This window comes from Chrysemys picta, chromosome 4, assembly GCF_011386835.1.
Source record: "Chrysemys picta bellii isolate R12L10 chromosome 4, ASM1138683v2, whole genome shotgun sequence".
Taxonomy (NCBI): Eukaryota; Metazoa; Chordata; order Testudines; family Emydidae; genus Chrysemys; species Chrysemys picta.
In genome coordinates this window covers 316770-335445 of record NC_088794.1, presented here as the reverse complement: position 1 = coordinate 335445, position 18676 = coordinate 316770, and the positions used below count along the sequence as shown (strand labels likewise).

Below are 18676 nucleotides of genomic sequence, written 5' to 3'. Positions count from 1 at the left end.
ATTCTGTATGTGTGAAACTGATTTTTCCTTCCTAAGTGGAGCACTTTGCCAGGTGATCCTGGCAATTACAGACCGGTAAGTCTAACATCAGTACCGGGCAAATTAGTTGAAACAATAGTTAAGAATAACCTTGTCAGACACATAGAAGAACATAAATTGTTGGGCAAAAGTCAACATGGTTTCTGTAAAGGGAAATCATATTTTACTAATCTATTAGGGTTCTTTGAAGGGGTCAACAAACATGTGGACAAGGGAGATACAGTGGACATAGTGTACTTAGATTTCCAGAAAGCCTTTGACAAGGTCCCTTACCAAAGGCTCTTATGTAAATTAAGTTGTCATGGGATAAGAGGGAAGATCCTCTCATGGATTGAGAATTGGTTAAAAGACAGGGAACAAAGGGTAGGAATTAATGGTAAATTCTCAGAATGGAGAGGGGTAACTAGTGGTGTTCCCTAAGGGTCAGTCCTCGGACTGATCCTATTCAACTTATTCATAAATGATCTGGAGAAAGGGGTAAACAGTGAGGTGGCAAACTTTGCAGATGATACTAAACTGCTCAAGATAGTTAAGACCAAAACAGACTGAAGAACTTCAAAAAGATCTCAGAAAACTAAGTGATTGGGCAACAAAATGGCAAATGAAATTTAATGTGGATAAATGTAAAGTAATGCACATTGGAAAAAATAACCCCAACTATACATACAATATGATGGGGGCTAATTTAGCTACAACAAGTCAGGAAAAAGATCTTGGAGTCATCGTGGATAGTTCTCTGAAGACGTCCATGCAGTGTGCAATGGCAGTCAAAAAAGCAAACAGGATGTTAGGAATCATTAAAAAGGGATAGAGAATAAGACAGAGAATATTTTATTGCCCTTATATAAATCCCTGGTATGCCCACATCTTGAATACTGCATAGAGATGTTGTCTCCTCATCTCAAAAAAGATATACTGGCACTAGAAAAGGTTCAGAGAAGGGCAACTAAAATGATTAGGGGTTTGGAACGGGTCCTATGTGAGGAGAGATTAAAGAGGCTAGGACTTTTCAGCTAGGAAAAGAGGAGACTAAGGGGGGATATGATAGAGGTGTATAAAATCATGAGTGGTGTGGAGAAAGTGAATAAGGAAAAGTTATTTACTTATAAGAACTAGGGGCCACCAAATGAAATTAATGGACATCAGGTTTAAAACAAATAAAAGGAAGTTCTTCTTCACACAGCGCACAGTCAACTTGTGGAACTCCTTGCCTGAGGAGGTTGTGAAGGCTAGGACTATAACAGCGTTTAAAAGAGAACTGGATAAATTCATGGAGGTTAAGTCCATTAATGGCTATTAGCCAGGATGGGTAAGGAATGGTGTCCCTAGCCTCTGTTTGTCAGAGGATGGAGATGGATGGCAGGAGAGAGATTGTCAAGGCTGTATCCCCACTTTGAACTTTAGGGTACAAGTGTGGGGGCCTGCATGAGGACTTCTAAGCTTAACTACCAGCTTAGATCTGGTCCGCTGCCACCATTCCCTTCCCTGGGAAGCTTTGAGAAACCTTTCACCAATTCCCTGGTGAATACAAATCCAAACCCCTTGGATCTTAAAACAAGGAGAAATTGACCCTTCCCCCCTCCTTCCTTTCACCAATTCCTGGTGAATACAGATCCAACTCCCTTGGATCTAAAAAACAAGGAAAAATCAACCAGGTTCTTAAAAAGAAGGCTTTTAATTAAAGAAAAAGGTAAAAATCATCTCTGTAAAATCAGTATGGAAAATAGCTTTACAGGGTAATCAAACTTAAAGAACTCAGAGGACCCCCCTCTGTCTTAGGTTCAAAGTACAGCAAACAAAGATAAACACTCTAGTAAAAGGTACATTTACAAGTTGAGAAAACAAAGGAAAACTAAGACGCCTTGCCTGGCTGTTTACTTACAAGTTTGAAATAGGAGAGACTTGTTTAGAAAGATGTGGAGAACCTGGATTGATGTCTGGTCCCTCTCAGTCCCGAGGGCGAACAACCCCTTAAAACAAAGAGCACAACCAAAAGCCTTCCCCCCCCCCCCCCCAAGATTTGAAAGTATCTTGTCCCCTTATTGGTCCTTTAGGTCAGATGACAGCCAGGTTACCTGAGCTTCTTAACCCTTTACAGGGAAAAGGATTTTGGAGTCTCTGGCCAGGAGGGATTTTATAGTACTGTACACAGGATAGCTGTTACCCTTCCCTTTATAGTTATGACAGAGATCACTTGATCATTACCTGTTAGGTTCACTCCCTCTGGGGCACCTGGCATTGGTAGCCCCATTGGGGCACTGTTGGTAGACGGGATACTGGGCTGGATGGACCTTTGGTCTGACCCGGTACGGCCGTTCTTATGTTCTTATGTGCTAGAGTCTCTGCATTTTGTTTACTGTCTCTGACTGTACCTAAGGAAATCCGGCAGCACCCAGGCCAGTGGAGCGGGGGCGCACACTAGGGGGCTGCTTACAGCTTCGTGAGTCACTGTCTGTCCCTGGCTGCATCTCACAGCCTGCAAAATGCGGTGCACGCCAAGATTTTCAAATGTGGTTTGTGATTTTGGGAGTCCTACATGAGACGCCACCCAGGGGCCCAATTTTCAGTGCGTGGGTCCTCAGCGCTTTCCGACACTGGGGTCTTGGGCTGGGCCCCACAATCACACAGTGCATTAGAAAAGCCTGGTTGTGAACGTGTGAAAGACGCGGCCCAGGCCCGCTAACCTCTCCCGCCTCTCGGGCTCGTTCCTGCTCTCTGCCAGGGAGACGCTCGGCCCGACTTGGAGGAACCAACCGGCAGTGTCTCTAGCTAGTGCCGGCCCCAGTGTCAGTGACACTACATGTCTGGAAGCAGAGGGTGTAGATGTACATTTGAGTGTAGCATGCAATCCCTGCACCAATGTGATCACATTCCAAAGATTACCCCAAATTCCTTTCACTTTTACATCTAGCAATGAGTAACTGACTCCTGGTCATCCTTGTACCAGGAACTAAACCTTATAATTTGTCCACTGCTTAGTACAAGACCTGCAGGTCTGAGGGACCTTCTCCCCATAGGTGAGTCTTTTATTTGTATCGGGGGTAACTGTGTTAGTCTGTATCCACAAAAACAACGAGGAGTCCGGTGGCACCTTTAAGACTAACAGATTTATTTGGGCATCCGCTTTCGTGCACCTGCATCTGAAGAAGTGGTTTTTTACCCACAAAAGCAGATGCCCAAATAAATCTGTTAGTCTTAAAGGTGCCACTGGTCTCCTCGTTGGTTTATTATTTGTATTTTGATGTCAGGTTTGTGGTCTAGGAAGCAGAATGTTCAAAGGGAAGAGGGAATTCTCCTCTTTTCCCAGGTGCTCTGTCTACGGCTCCAAACTTAGACAGTTTTGTTTTACACAGTCTGGCATATGCTGGGGCTTTAATGAAGTGTCTTCCTGTCTAACTGTATCTAACATGTGCCGACACTTTGTGGTTTGGTTTCTTTTACAGCCATTTCATAAAATAATGAAGGGCATGGCGCCAGAATAAATTAACATAATTAACACTGCTGCAGAATTTAGCTCCACTATCAGATGGGTCTACATTAAAACCCAAGATGCCATAGGTTAGTGAACAAAACTGTAAAGATGTGTGTGTGTGTGTGTGTGTGTGTTAGGGTGACCAGGTAGCAAATGTGAAACAATCAGGACACTTTGTCACACGTGCCTGTGCAGAACAAATGAAATGCTGGAAGATCATTAGTAGCATTGTTAGTAAAAAAATATTACTCTGAATGTGCAGATTCTGGGATTTTTAAATTTTTTAAACCTCTGTAACTCAGCCAAATGTAAATGGATTTTCCCCAGACCACGGCAAGGTATGTTCCTGTGGGCCTGGGCACATGTGTGCGAACAAACCACAGGGTTCCTAGAACCCTAGCTTTTACCACACTCCTCCCTTAATTGTGCCTTGCCTTCCTGTAGGACTGGGACGAAAGCATCAAATATATTTGGATCTAGTGCAGACCCCGGCAGCATCCATTAGCCGCCTTGACTGGTGAGTTTTACAAGAATTATCGTATCTTTCCATCCATAGGTTAAAGTACACAGGATATGTCTGTCATTAAATGGCTCTCCCTGAAGATAAACAAGCATAATTAGCACTTGTACTTTGCCCTTTACTTAGCAGGGAGTTTGGTAACTGGTTGGGCTTCTGGTTGATGGCATCAGTGAGTCCAGAACAAGTCGCTGAGTGCACAACAAAGGTGTGGAAAGCATATTGGAGAGAGGGCTGGAATCCATGGTTGTTTCTAGTTCATGGGCTAGGACCTCAATTCAGGACTTCCTACTCCATCCACAGTGGATCTCCCACTGAGGAGTGGGAGCTGCACAGACAGTAAGGGAAGAACGGGGCCTTTACGGAGTAAACTAGGCTTTGTTCCTTATTTGTTCTGTACTCTATAATCACAGCACTGTCATTCAGTGAGAAAATCTGCTCCTCTTTAAGCCGCTGTCATTCCGACCCGGTGTTGCTCTTCCTTCTCCAGTTTCTCTCCTTCTTCCTGGTCTCAGAGAGCGTCTGTTCTTGTCTCTGCATGTCCTTCTCTGGAGCAGCTCTGAATCCCTAAGCCCCATGAGCATTGTGTTCAAGCCCATTCTTTCCCTCTCCAGCCACTAACACGATCCGCTCCTGAAAGCCAGTTTCATCGGGTGGTAGAGCTGATGCTCCTGTGAGACTAAAAGGGAGCAGGAGCACTCACAGCTCTGAGTCAATGGCCCAGGTGCTCTGCTGTGTTCCTCATGCTCAGGGCAGCTCACCATTCTCAGAGCAATTGGTTCAGGCTCTCTGCAGACTCAGGCAATGTTCCTGCATTGTCACACACCTATTCTCTGCCTGTGGCACATCATAGCCTAGTCTCCTGTAGGCTGTTGGGTGTAGTGTGCAGGTGCTGGGTGGGGTTGGTGGTGGCCTGTGATCTACAGAAGGGCAGACTAGATGATCCGGTGGCTCCTTCTGGCCTTAAACTGTATGACTCTGTGGGTACAAAGCAGGAAGCTCCTATTCTTGTCACTGAAATCACCAGCTGCAACTCGGATGAAGCTGGGCAGATCCAGTCACTGAAAATGTGCCATTTTATACAGTATCCATCTTCTATAAAAAGTTGTTTAATGGCAAGGGGATGAGGAGGGGGGATCCAATCCTGCCTTCTCCCCATCTTACAAAGGTTTCAGGTGGCCCCTGAGGCATGTGTAAAATCACGGGTGTGCTGTGAGAGCACATGCCCTCTTTCCTCGCTTGAACAATTAGTAACAGCAAATCTCATCCCAGCCCCATACTTGCTTATAATGCAATAATCCCACCTCTTTCGCCTTCGAATTAGGATCTGTTTCCAGCTTCTTGCACACTTTTCGGCTTTCTGCATCACTGCAAAATACAGAGACAGGAAAATGTCTGGTGAAAAAACGAAATCATAATGTGTCCAACATGTAAAATAAAATGCACAGTTCTGGTTTCTCATCGGCTTTGCTGCGATTACTGGTAGGTTAGAAACTTCATTCACTTAAATATTGAGCAACAGTCGATTCTATCAAATTTGACAAGCACCCTGCTGCAGCCAGCTCTGAGCCTAGCAGTTTGTACATGGGACTGAATGGTGATAAAACAGGGACCAGTAACTGCGGTTCCTGCCCGGATTCCTGTCCGTTAGAACTGAGTTTAGCTGCTACATGTTTCAGTGTAGGCCGGGCTTCAGTGCAGGTGAGTAAGCGAGAGATTCTAAGTCTCCGGAAGAATGTGTCCCTAGGTGTATTGACAGGATTGGTGAGCAAACAGTGTTTCACACCCGCCCCGAGCAGGATACTTTCAGGTGGTTTATGCCTAGAAACCAGGTGTGAGGGTTTTCCACGTCCCCTTTTACCAGTTCTCAAGCTGAGCAGTGGGCCGAGGACTAGCTGAGGCGAGAAGGCCCTGTCCTTCAGCAGGTAGCTGTTGTGATGGGCAGGGAGTTGAGTCTGTGTCATTGACTGGAGGACGAGTGTATTGGTCCTTGTTACCTTAAGCGCTAATATTCCTAGGAACAGACTCTCTATTTATGAATATTGTTTTAGCTCCCGCCCGTGCTCCCCTCCTTCAGAGACGATGCGGCTGCTTTGGTTTCCAGTGCTCCTGGGATGTGTCACCGCAGGCCAATGTAAGTTACAACGCTTGAGGGCCTGGACTATGTGTCCCACAGAGCCGGGCCCTGAGCCTGATCTGGGATTCTCAGCACTGCTGTAATGCAAATATCAAACAATAAAATAGAAAAGAAACCCAAGTAGCGCTCCTCCCCTGGGCAGCCCCGTTTGCTGGCCAGTTGCGAAGCCAGCCAGCCGGGGAGACGGGTGGGCCGGCTGGTCGGCCTGCGTAGTTCCCATCAACATTCGGAGGGAATTGACACATAACAAGTCAGCTGCTCTGACGGGGCTGGGCGGCAGAGAGGAGGCTGCTGCCCCCACAGTGGGGAGGGAGCAGAGAGGAGGCCTGTGATAGACAGACAGAAGGACAGTGGAGGGGGGCTGAGCTAAGAAGAGGCAAGTTCCATGCGATGGGCCGGGGCAAGCCTACAGAGGGAACTGGAGGGAACGATCCTGGCTGGCCAGGGGATGGGGAGGTTGGGAAGAGATCGGATCTAACAGAATTTTGCCATATCGGCTTATTGTCAGCTCAGCTGCCATTTTATCTCCTAAGGTTCCACCCACCCACCGGCCTCTTCTGAAGTCTAAAATACAGCCCCGTCATCTGAAAAGGATACAGCCACCCTGCAGACAGGGCGTCTGGTGGGAACTCACCAGCGGTGGGGGAATTATTTCTGGCAGGTTTCTTCCAGAGCCTCCCACCATGGTCAATGATTCCATCTACCTTCCATTTGTAATCTGAATTCTGAAAAAAATCCCATTCATTTCTCCTATTGCAGCTTCAGAGGCTGAGAGCTCTGATCGCAGCCACACTTGGGGCTCTGTCCCAGGAGCTGTGGGAATAGCTGTGATCCTGGGGACTGCCCTCTGTATTTACAAGAGGAGAGAACAAAGACCTGGCAAAGGTAGCAGGAGTATTACCTAGGGATTTCTCCAAGGGGAGGCATTGAGACCATGCGCTTTTTGGGGTGTTTGTCTGACAGCTTGTTTGCTGTGTGCTTGAAGACTGTGGTGTGCTCTGTTTGGAGTGTGTGTGTGCTGAGCCTGTGTAAGTGGGGGATGGTCCTGCTATTGTGGGGAACTTTCCTGGCGTATACGCTACCCCGGTGAAGTGGGCTAGTGAAAGGATCTGAGTCCTCACTCCCACTCCCTTTACCCAGAGCCTGCCTGACCTCGAGGGCTCCCCTTCCACTCTCCTGTCTGGCAGAGTCCTCGTAACCCCAACAAGGCTGGGCCCAGGATTCCTGGGGGCTCGACCCCCAACCTTGTCGTGGTCACTTAGGGCAGGGGCTCGGGTGTCCCCACTGCGGGGTGCTCTCTCTGCACTGGATGCTTCCCCGACCCACTGATCATCACACACAGTTCAAAGCAAATACAACTTATCAAACAGCAATTTAAGAAAATAAGGAGCGACTGGGAAAGGTGCAAGGAAAACCCGTCACTCCGCTCTGTGGCCCGGCGACGTCACAACCAGCGTCTCTGGAATGTCAGGGAAGTTCAGTCTGTTCCTCACACGTCCTAGGCCCCTGCCGACTCCCTAGCCGTGTTGCAGAGATGCTGCGGGTTGGACACTTGCTCTGGCGATGGCCACACACCCTCAGGCTCTAGGTGGCAGGACCCTTCTTCCCAGTGTCGCCCCCGCCCGGTCGGGGTTACAATCCCCCCAAAGTCTGGCCTGCAGGGCCTCTTGGCTGGGAGCGTCTCCCTGAGCTGGGCTTGGTGCCCAGGGTCCCCCTCCACTCCCCAGCTGCTCACCGCACCCAGCTCCGGACGGCTCCAGCTCCACTCGGCCTCAGCACGGCTGCTGCTGCTGCTCGGCCTCCAGCCCCCTGGGCTGCTTCTCTGGCCCCTCTAGCTGGCCCAGTTCTGCTCCCAGCCCAGCTCAGGCCCCTGCTCTCCCCTTAGCTCGGCCCCACTGTCTGACCCAGGCAATTCCAGCTCCCATGGAGGACGGGCCCCCCCGACCACCTGACTCCCTGACTCGCCTGCCCACCCTGTCAATCAGGCTGACCTGGAGCATTGGCCTCTCCCCATTGCCCCTGGGACTGTCAGTCTCAGGGTCCGGATTTCCCATCCCCCCTTCCCCTTTCTTCTGGGACAACAGTCCCCTACAGATTGATGGGAATGGGGCATTTCCCTGAAGAGACACTGGCCAAGATTTGCAATAGGGAGTTGGGGGGCTGCAGTTTTTAAGCGCCCAACATGAGGCGCTTTCAAGGCCTGATTTTCAGAGGGGCGGGTGCTCTAAAACCCAAGACCCCTTATAAAGATGCTGAAAACTCAAGGCCCCAAATCACTAGTTACTGCTGAAAAGTCTGGTCCCTGCACATGGCACAGCAGAGCCAACACCAAGCCTTCAAAAGACAAGTCAGGCCCCAGAATCACAGGATTGGCTGGGCACTCGCAACAAACGGGGGGTGAGTCGCGGAAATGGTAGAAAGTGATTGTAGGTATTTGTCTGATGGTTTCGATGGCTGGATTCGAGGTGTAACGGAGTCACTGGTGTCTCTCGCTGAGAAGAGAGCTGGTGTCTTAGACAAAGGAAGCCGTAGATCCAACCTCCCTGGTGTCAGACGGGCATTTGACACAGCTCCACCCGAGAGACTATTACTTACATTGGAGAAGAGGGGGATTAATAGGAGAACTGAAAGGTCGGTAAGGGACTGGTTGAAGGGGAGACTACGAGGGGTCACACTGGAAGGTGATCTGTCAGGCTGGAGGCAGGTCACTAGCGGAGCTCCTCAGGGATCGGTTTTGGGACCAACCTTATTTAACATTTTCATTACTGACCTTGGCACAGAACGTGGGAATGTGCTAATAAAGTTTGCAGATGGCACAAAGGGGGGAGGTATTGTCAGCGTTTCACTCTGAGCCACCGCTTTCGCCAGACATGCCCCAGGCTGGCGCTCTAACCACTGGACCGTCCTGCCCCTCCAGCAGCAGCCCCGCTCGGTGTGATTAAAGGGGCACCGGCTGGGGGTCTGCAGCGATGCCCAGGAGCGCCAGGGCTTGTTTGCCCGGGGTGAGCTGCAGCGGGCGATGCTGGGGTCCGTACACTGCACCGGGGTGGGTGGAAGAGTCTCCTGCAGTTTGGGGGGCCTGGTTCTGTGTCTCACTGCCCCCCCATGCCTCACACACACACCCCCGCGCTGACCCTCCCTGCTCTGTGTCCCACAGGCCACCCACCCAGCACGATGGAGATCCCCATGCTGGCCCCTGTCTGCCTGATCGAGAACAGCCCAGCGGGGGAGCTGCAGGTGCAGCAGGAGGCACTGCGGGTGCTGGCGGAGATCCACCAGCCCGTGGTGGTGGTGGCCATCGCCGGGCTGTACCGCACCGGCAAGTCCTACCTCATGAACAAACTGGCCGGCAAGAGAACAGGTGAGAGATGTGAGTCCTGCCCCTGGGCACCAGGACTCCTGGGTTGTCTATCTGGCGGTGGCAGTGGAGTGGGTTCTAGTGGGTCAGAGCAGGGGGGGCTGGGAGGCAGGACTCCTGGGTTCCCTCGCTCTGCATCTGTCCCAGCTCCACCTCTCTCTCCCCAGGGTTCTCGCTGGGCTCCACCATCCAGTCGCACACCAAGGGCATCTGGATGTGGTGCCTGCCCCACCCCCGCCGGGCCGGCCACACCCTGGTGCTGCTGGACACCGAGGGGCTGGGCGACGTGGAGAAGGTGAGTGGGGGTGGGGGTCAGTGTATGAGAATCAGCCAATTTGCAGAGCGGGATGGAATTCCCCTCGGCACGCAGGGGCTGCTGGGACTTGTAGTTCCCAGGGGCTGCTGGGACTTGTAGTTCAGGGCAAGGCATGCTGGGAAAGGGGTTGGGGTATTTAAGGAGCTCCCTCTGCTAAAGGACAGACTCAGCGAGCCCCATGTAGGGGAAGGAGGGGCTGTCTGATGTGGGGCTGACGCCCTCTGAGGGGGGCAGTGCCAATGCCGGGAGGGCTGGGGATGCCGTGGCAGGGCTGGGACGAGAGGCCCAGGGGTGTGTCTGGAAACTCTTGTCCTGCCCGGGGAGAACTGTTGAGATATCAAAAATGTTTCCCATCCTGAATTGCGATGAAAAGTCAAAATGGGGGAAAAGTGCCAGGGCCTGAAAATCGGAAATGTGTCTTGGGTCCAGGTCACGCAAAAAACTTGGATCATTTTCAAACATTTCATTTTGATTGACCATTTTTTCTTTCTTTCTTAACTTGGTCCAAATTTACCAAAACCTTGGCAACGAGACATCGCGTTGCCTTGAAAAACGGCCAGTTTCCGAGTAGACAAACAGCCATTCGGGCTGTTTCCACAATTCTGAAACTTTTTTCCCAATAATTTTTCAAGTCAGGAAACCTGAACCGACCCTGTTTCACCAGTGATTTTGGTATCAACAATTCAACGTTCTCCAGCGACAATTTCCCAACCTGCTGTAGCGATGGAGGGCAGGCCTGGCATTCAGGAGAACTGGGTTCAAATCCCTGCTCCACAGACCCCCTGGGTGACCTTGGACTCAGTTTCCCCACCCAGACTGCCAGAGGAAGTGTGACAATAAATACCTTCACGCTGGAGAGGGGCTCAGACACGGCCAATAAGATGGATCCTTCAAAAAGGATTGGTGGAGGGAGGAGCCGGCATCGCCAGCCACGAGTGGGCAAAAAAAAGTCAAGACCCAAAAAATGCACAAGACTCGCTGCAAACTCCATGCCCTGCAGTGGGGGCTGCTGCAGCTGGACCCCAGGGGGCGGGGAGGGGGTTGTTGCCTTCCCAAAGTTTTAACGGAGACACATCGGTTAGAAACTTACTTCGATAAAAGGAGAGCAATGGGAGCTTCCGCCCCCTCCCGTGCCTCCGGGAGCTGGGGATTTAATGAGGTGGGGGAGGGGAATACGCCAACCCCAAATAGTGACTTTCCTAAAGAATGGGAATTAATTGTGGCCTGGGCTGGGATTCTGCAGAGCTGAGGGCTGTTCCCCTGGCTATCCCTTCCCCGTGCCTCAGTTTCCCCATCTGTGCCTTGGGGTTGGCCATCCCGCCATGCTCTATGATGGGCTGTGAGCTCTGCGGCTGGGATGCACTTGGGACGGTTACGGTGGGTGTCATTCCAGGGCGACGCGAAGAACGACACGTGGATCTTCGCGCTGGCCGTGCTGCTCAGCAGCACCCTGGTCTATAACAGCCGGGGCACCATCGACCAGCAGGCCATGGACCAGCTGCAGTATCCTTGCCTGAGGGCCGGGGCTGGGGGGGGCATGACCCCGGGGAAGGGCCCCGTGCTTCCATCTAAACGCTTCACCCCCTGCGAAATTGTGACCCACAGCACAGGGTGTGCACCATGGCCCCCTCTAGTGGCCACTCCGCATGAGGGGATAACAACCCGCTACTGCCACCAGCTGTCAGAGTTGCTCCTTCAGGTCCCGTGCTGCAGGCGGCTGCTATGGACCCTGAAAGTGATGGGTTCAATCCCTGCTTCCTGGTGTTGTGATGAAATATCTGACACGGAGTTTGGGGGGAGACAAGGCCCTGCACCCCCGGCTTCCTGCGATTCACCGTGACTCTCAGCCAGCCAGTAACACAGAAGGTTTATTACACGACAGGAACACAGTCCAAACCAGAGCTTGTAGGCATAAACAGGACCCCTTAGTCAGGTTCTTCTGGGGGGTAGGGACCTTAGACCCCAGCCTTGGGGTTCGCTCCGATTTCCCCAGCCAGCCCAAAACTGAAACCCCCTCCAGCATCTCACTCCCCCTCCCCGGGCTCCTTCTCCAGCCTTTGTCCAGTTTCCCAGGCAAAGGTGTCACCTGGGTCCAACCCCCTCCGAGCTCAGGTTACAGGCTCAGGTATTATCCCTCAAGTGAAGTCACCCCCTGATCTCCCATCCCCCAATGCAGACAGTCCCAGCAAAACTAGACGACATTCCCAGGTCAGTCCGCCCCGCTCCCTACTCAGTCACAATATCCTCCCCTTCCCCCAGTCACTTCTGAGCCCCCATCGCAGGTGGGTTGTGGGGGCCCTGAGGGATTGGGACCCCCTGAAGGGGACAACGCATCTCTGGTTCCTTAGCCGGCCCCCAGCTACGTGACGGAGTTAACGGAGCGCATCAAGGTGAAGGAGGTGGGCCAGGGTGGCCGGCAGGAGGGGGCAGATTCGGCCGAGTTCGTGCGATTCTTCCCGGCCTTTGTGTGGGCCGTGCGGGATTTCATTCTGCAGCTGGAGCTGGATGGGCGGGAGATCACCGAGGACGAGTACCTGGAGAACGCCCTGAAACTAAAGACGGGTAGGGGAGCGGTGCTGTCCCCAGGACGGCACTAGGGAGCGCTGGGCTACAGGGGGTGGGGTGGGGGCTAACCTGGCAGTCAGGGCTGGCCCCAGGGTGGCACTAGGGGGCGCTGTGATTGCAGAGGGGGTGACTTTTGCTCGAGACACAATCCCAAGCTGTTGACACCTTGCGGGGGTTACCGGTCCCTGAGAGTTGAGGCGTTCGCTGTCCTGGCCACATTCCAGCTTGGATGGTTCCCCGGCTCCCCTCAATCCCCTGTGGCTATCGGGGTCTCTTCCCCCAGGGAATCTGTCCAACACCCACCATGCTGCCCCCTAGAAGCAGCCGCATGTCGGCGCAGGGCTGCTGCCCAGCTCCCGTCTCCTCCCCAGGCAGCAGTGAGCAAACCAAGCTCTACAACCTGCCCCGCGAATGCATTCGCCGGTTCTTCCCTGCCCGGAAATGCTTCGTCTTTGTCCTGCCGGCCAGCAGGAGGAAAATGCGCCGGCTGGAGGAGCTGCAGGAGGACGAGCTGGAGCCCGAGTTCCGGGAGCAGGTGGCCCGGTTCTGCCGCCACGTCTGGGAGATGTCACAGCCCAAGACCATCCCAGGCGGCCACGTGGTGACTGGGGCCAGTGAGTATCGGTAGCCCTGGGGCCGGGGGCCAGCAGGGCTTGTGGGGTGCTGGGCATGATGAACCGAGCTGGGAGGGGGTCCCCTGTGTCCAGCACTGTTGGGGCCAATGCTGGCGCCTGCACCCAGCTCTGGGGTGGGCGGTTAGAGGGCGCACTAGAAAATCCTTGAGGAGTGGAGCAAAGCCACGGAAACAACCCCCGGAGGAGAACAGGCCGGGTGGGGGGAGCCCGACAGAGCAGATCTGGTCAGTGGATCCCAGGGGAGATGGGGAGAGGCCTAGATAGCCCTGTGGGTGCGTTTCCCAGGGAGGGATGCCTGCGTCTCCAGGGGCCGTTGGTTGGGCCCCACCAATTTCACATGAAAAATGTGTCACGGAACGTGAAATAAGCCCTTTCCCCATGTAATCTGATGTCCCCTTGTTCCTAGGAGCGCCCCAGCAAAGGGGGCCCCGAGCTCCAGATGGGCAGGGGAGGGGCAGGACTTGTCCATCTCCTGCACAGCTGTGCTGGGGGGGCATCAGACCCACCGCCACCTCCAGGAACCTCCTGCGGCTGCAGGAAGCTCTGCGGTTGCTGCCTTCAGAGTCCAGCTCTGGGGGCAGCACCGAAGTGAGGGTGGTAATTCCATGACCCCCCAACAACAGCTCCCCCCATCCCCTTTTTAAACATCTGAAAACATGAAATTTACCAATTTTTAATTCCTCTGGCTGTGAAATTGACCATAATAGACCGTGAATTTGGTAGGGCCATTTCTCTGCAACGCCCCATGGCTGGGGGGTGATGCCAGGCGCGTCCCAATGAGAAATGAGGCACCAGTTGCTCACAGAGAAGGGGGATGGGGGTGCATTTCTGACTGGGATGGGGGGACTGGGGCGTATCCAGGGTGGGGAGGGGGGCACGTCCCAGGCTTGGTGTCTGTCCTGCAGGGAGGGGCAGGGAGCAGTGTGGGAGGGGCTGGGCACACTGGGCACTGACCCTGCCCCTCCGGCCGCACTGGGCACCCTGGAGCTGACCCTGGCCCTCCGGTGGCACTGGGGAACCTGGCACTGACCCTGCCCCCCCCATCGTGCTGGGCACCCTGGCACTGACCCTGCCTCTCTGGCAGTGCTGGGGAACCTGGCACTGACCCTGCCTCTCCGGCAGTGCTGGGGAACCTGGCAGTGACCTACGTGGCCGCCATCCGCAGCGGGGCGGTGCCCTGTGTGGAGAGTGCGGTGCTGGCCCTGGCGCAGATCGAGAACTCGGCGGCGGTGCGGAAGGCCGTGGCTGTCTACAAGGAGCAGCTCGGGCGGCGGGCGGCGCTGCCCATGGAGACCCTGCAGGAGCTGCGGGAGCTGCACGCCCAGTGTGAGCGGGAGGCGCTGCGGACGTTCATGGCGCGCGCCTTCAAGGACGACGACCGCCGCTTCCAAGGGGAGCTCATGGTACAGCCCCTCGCGCTGGCCCCAGGGGTAATGGGATAGCTGCCCCTCTGCGGGATGGGCGGGGCTGGGGCTCCCCGATCCCCTTTCTCAGGGATCTCCCAGCCCCGGTGTCATAGGTTCCCCCCTGGGACACCACCTGGATCTGGGGTACCACAGAGCCCCCCGTCCCACCAGCCTGGGCTCCCTCTCACCCTGTGCTGCTGTGACAAGCTGCAAAGCCCCCCAGATGCACTTCCACCAGCATCACACAGGTAGGGACACACCCAGCTGCAGTCACAAGCAATCTCCAGCCCCGGGCACATGCGGATTGGCTCACATCCCTGCCTCATTCGGGCCCTGTCCTGGTTCGTACCCTGCCCTGTCTGTACCCTCCCCGGCTCGTACCCTGCCCTGTCTGTACCCCCCCCCCGCTCACGCCTGCCCTGTCTGTACCCCCCCCCTCCACCGGCTCACGCCTGCCCTGTCTGTACGCACCTGCCCCGGCTCACGCCTGCCCTGTCTGTGCCCAACCTGGCAGCGCCACCTGGAGGAGCAGAAGCAGGAGCTCTGCCGCCGGAACGAACTGGCATCTTCGGAGCGCTGCACGGCTGCCCTGCAGGAGCTGTGGGACGAGCTGGACGACCGGATCGGCCAGGGGGTCTATTCGGTGCCTGGGGGCTACCAGTGCTTCCTGGACGACCGGCAGCGGATGGTGGAGAGATACCGGCAGATGCCGGCGAAGGGGGTAAAGGTAGGAGAGGGCTGGTGCCCGGCTCTGTGTGTCTTTGTGCCCCCTCATTGTGCGGCCCAGGAAGCCCTGCTGAGAACCAGGCATCAGCTTCCCCAATGGGCAGTTCCTGGAACCTCCCTAGAGCGGGGGCAGCATCAGAGTGTGAGCCGACCCCATCCTCACAGCCATCCCCACTGCCAACATGCCGGGGTGCCTGGTTCCCGTGGCCCCTCCAGCCCTCGGCCTCTCTGCTGGGGCTGCTGGTGGGGGCCAGTTATCGCCTTTGTCCTGTCAAAAACCAGGTTCGGCCCCAGCTCATCTGGAACAGGCACCGAGGGTGTCGAGTGGAAACCAAATGCTGACTCTGGGGCCGGATGGGAGCTGGTGCCCCCCTAGAGGGGAAAGGCCCCATGTCCCACCCCCACCCCCCTGAGCCAGCCAGTCCCTGTCGTGGGGCCGGATCAGGGCCAGCGCCCCCTAGAGGGGAAAGGCCCCCGCCCCCCTCCAAGCCAGCCAGTCCCCTGTTCCTCTCCAGTGCTGCAATCCAGAATCCCGACCCAGATCCAGCCCTATGGGACAAACCCCCCTGACCTGGTGGCTCCCACTCTCCATCCCCAGGCCGACGAGGTGCTGCAGGAGTTCCTCCAGTCCAAGGAGGTCGCGGCCCAGTCCATCCTGCAGACGGACAAGGCCCTGACAGAGAAGGAGAAGGAGATGGCAGGTACACACCGGGGGACGTGGTGCTGCTGGGACGGGGGAGAGGGGACTGGGCTGCAGCCCCGGCAGGCAGAGTCACCGTGGCCCTCCCCGTGCTGACCCACCTCTCTCTCCCCGTGCCAGCCGAGCGAGCCCGGGCCGAGGCGGCCGAGCGGGAGCGGCAGGTCCTGCAGCAGAAGGAGGCTGAGCTGCAGCAGAAGCTGAAGGACCAGGAACGCAGCTACCAGGAGAACCTGCGGCAGCTGAAGGAGAAGCTGGAGGACGAGAGGAAGAAGCTGCTGGAGGAGCAGGGCAAGATGCTGGATCAGAAACTGAAGGTACCGGGGGGGGCGGGTGCTAAGGGGGCAGGATGGGCACAGCCCGGGCAAGGGCACCCTTGCCACCGGCCTCAGTCTGCCCGGGGGTAGGGTAGCCGGGGCGCTGGCAAATGGCAGGCAGGCGGTGGGATACCGGGCTAGATGGGCCTGTGGGGCGGATCCCCCAGGGACGGGATTGCTGGGGGGCTCAGTGTGGGGAACGACATGTGCACAGACAGAGCAGGGCCTGTCCCCTCCAGCGGGGGGTGGCAGGGACACACACACACCCTGGTCCCCCTGCCCTGGACCCCCATTCCTCCCAGGCCAGCCCCACACTGTTGCCGTGACTCCTCCCTGCCCGTGGGGCGGGCGCTGTCCCGTGGGGCAGGCTGGGGATCCCCCTCACGCTGTCGCTGCCCCCCAGGAGCTGGAGAACCTGAGGAAGGAGGGGCTCCAGGCGAAGGCCACACGCATTGAAGCTGAGATCCAGCGCCTGCAGCAGCAGAACAAGGAGCTCCAGAACCCGTCCTGGATCGAATCAGCGCTGGCATCACTGCGCGAAGGGGCCTGCCTTGTGCTATCTGGCATCTTTGGCAAGCTCTCCGGGCGCTGGTCCTGATGGGGCCCCTGGCCTCCCGCTTACCTCTCTACCCCAGCGCCCTGTTCACCCGCGGAACCCCCTGCCACAGGACGCTCTACCGGCAAGCAGCTTAGTAATGCTTAGTTCCGACTGCAACGCTGACAGCTCTCCACCTCCACGCTTCATGGCCTGGGCTGGGTCAGGGAGGAATATGTCGCCCCACAAGGTCTTGCAGGGAGGTGCATTGTAGGAGACGTGCTACCTCAAGATGCACAGGTGCTGTTGGAGAGGGATACCGGGATGGATTGGCCCCATTACCTGATCTGTGGGACAGGACTCACGCGAGGTGGCCACCAGAACATCACCCCCAGGGGACGTAGACACTGCCCACACCTAGGAACCTGGAGTCCCACACCCTGGGTACCTCTTGTCACGGACTCCTAGGCCCCGGGCTCTCTGGGCTCCGTATGGCCCCTGGGACCACACCTCTGAGTCCCCAGCAGCCTGGCTCTGCCATGGGCCCCTCAGGGAGTCCCCTCGCTCTGGGCCCCCGGGGCCCCCACCCCCAGAGGGAGCAACGCCCCCGATCTCTAGCTGCAGTGACTCTCCGCCAGCGTCACACAGGAGGTTTATTGAACGTCTGAACCCAGCCCGGGCAGTTCTCAGGGTCCTTGGGCCTGGCCAGTCTCAGCCCTGGGCAGGTGGGTCTGTCCCGTCCCCATGGGCTCTGGCTGCTCCTTGTCCCCAGCTCAGCCCAGCCCAACCGCCTCCTTCCAGCCGAGCCCCCTAAATCCCCTCCCCCACAGCCCCTCCTCTGCCCTTTGTCTTCAGTCCCAGGTTGACAGGCCATCTGGGCCCCTCTCTTCTGTCCTTTGTTCACCCCAGGGCTGGTCAGGTCTCCGAGCCCCTCTCTCCTCAGCCCATTGTCCCTACACTGGCCAGAACCAGCTGCTCCCAAGCTGGGGGTCCCCCTGATCACCAGTCGCTGGGTCCCCAATGTCCAGGCCAGTATCCGGGATCCCAACTGCTAGGTGAGGTCACACCTAGTCCCCTGCAACAACAACCCCTCTCTTATTCCCTCATTACACATGCAGCACACAGGGAAACTGAGGCACGCACTGTCACTAATAACCCCCCCACACACACACACTTCATCACACCTCTCTAGCCCCAGGCCGAGGGAGGGGAACTGGCATGGGCACCTTAGAGACTAACACATTTATTTGGGCATAAGCTTTCGTGGGCTAAAACCCACTTCATCAGATGCATGGAGTGGAAAATACAGTGGAGAGGTATAAATACACAGTACATGAAAAGATGGGAGTTGCCTTACCAAGTGGGGGGGTCAGTTTAACGAGCCAATTCAATTAACAGCAGGATACCAAGGGAAGAAAAATCACTTTTGTAGTGGTAATGAGGGTGTCCCATTTCAAACAGTTGACAAGAAGGTGTGAGTAACAGTGGGGGAAATTAGGTTTTGTAATGACCCAGCCACTCCCAGTCTTTATTCAGGCCTAATTTGATGGTGTCCACTTTGCAAATTAATTCCAGTTCTGCAGTTTCTCATTGGAGTCTGTTTCTAAAGTTTTCTTGTTGAAGAATCACCACTTTTCAGTCTGTTATTGAGTGTCCGGGGAGGCTGAGGTATTCTCCTACTGGTTTTTGAATGTTATAATTCCTGATGTCAGATTTGTGTCCATTTGTTCTTTTGCGTAGAGACTGTCTGGTTTGGCCAATGTACATGGCAGAGGGGCATTGCTGGCACATGATGGCGTATATCACATTGGTAGCCAAGTGGACACCATCAAATTAGGCCTGAATAAAGACTGGGCGTGGTTGGGTCATTACAAAAACTGATTTCATAGAATCATAGAATCATAGACCATCAGGGTTGGAAGGGCCCTCAGGAGGTCATCTAGTCCAACCCCCTGC

At 55.3% G+C, this 18676-nt stretch overlaps 1 protein-coding gene across 1 annotated transcript; it reads left to right on the top strand.

Moving 5' to 3' along the window:
* The first annotated feature begins 9339 nt into the window (after positions 1 to 9339).
* Positions 9340 to 16783, top strand: LOC135982768 (guanylate-binding protein 1-like). The gene is made up of 10 exons (XM_065590942.1): positions 9340 to 9526; positions 9691 to 9818; positions 11233 to 11342; positions 12199 to 12401; positions 12776 to 13018; positions 14162 to 14442; positions 14960 to 15172; positions 15770 to 15872; positions 15992 to 16185; positions 16589 to 16783. Exons 1-10 carry the CDS (start codon positions 9340 to 9342, stop codon positions 16781 to 16783), a joined length of 1857 nt encoding a protein of 618 aa, XP_065447014.1.
* The last annotated feature ends 1893 nt before the right edge of the window (positions 16784 to 18676 follow it).

Excerpts from the sequence above, each read along its gene's own strand:
- LOC135982768 (XM_065590942.1), top strand. The coding sequence starts at position 9,340 with ATGGAGATCCCCATGCTGGCCCCTGTCTGCCTGATCGAGAACAGCCCA. Across the intron at positions 13,019-14,161 it reads CCACGTGGTGACTGGGGCCA|TGCTGGGGAACCTGGCAGTG; the intron begins GTGAGTATCGGT and ends CCTCTCCGGCAG. Across the intron at positions 16,186-16,588 it reads TGCTGGATCAGAAACTGAAG|GAGCTGGAGAACCTGAGGAA; the intron begins GTACCGGGGGGG and ends GCTGCCCCCCAG.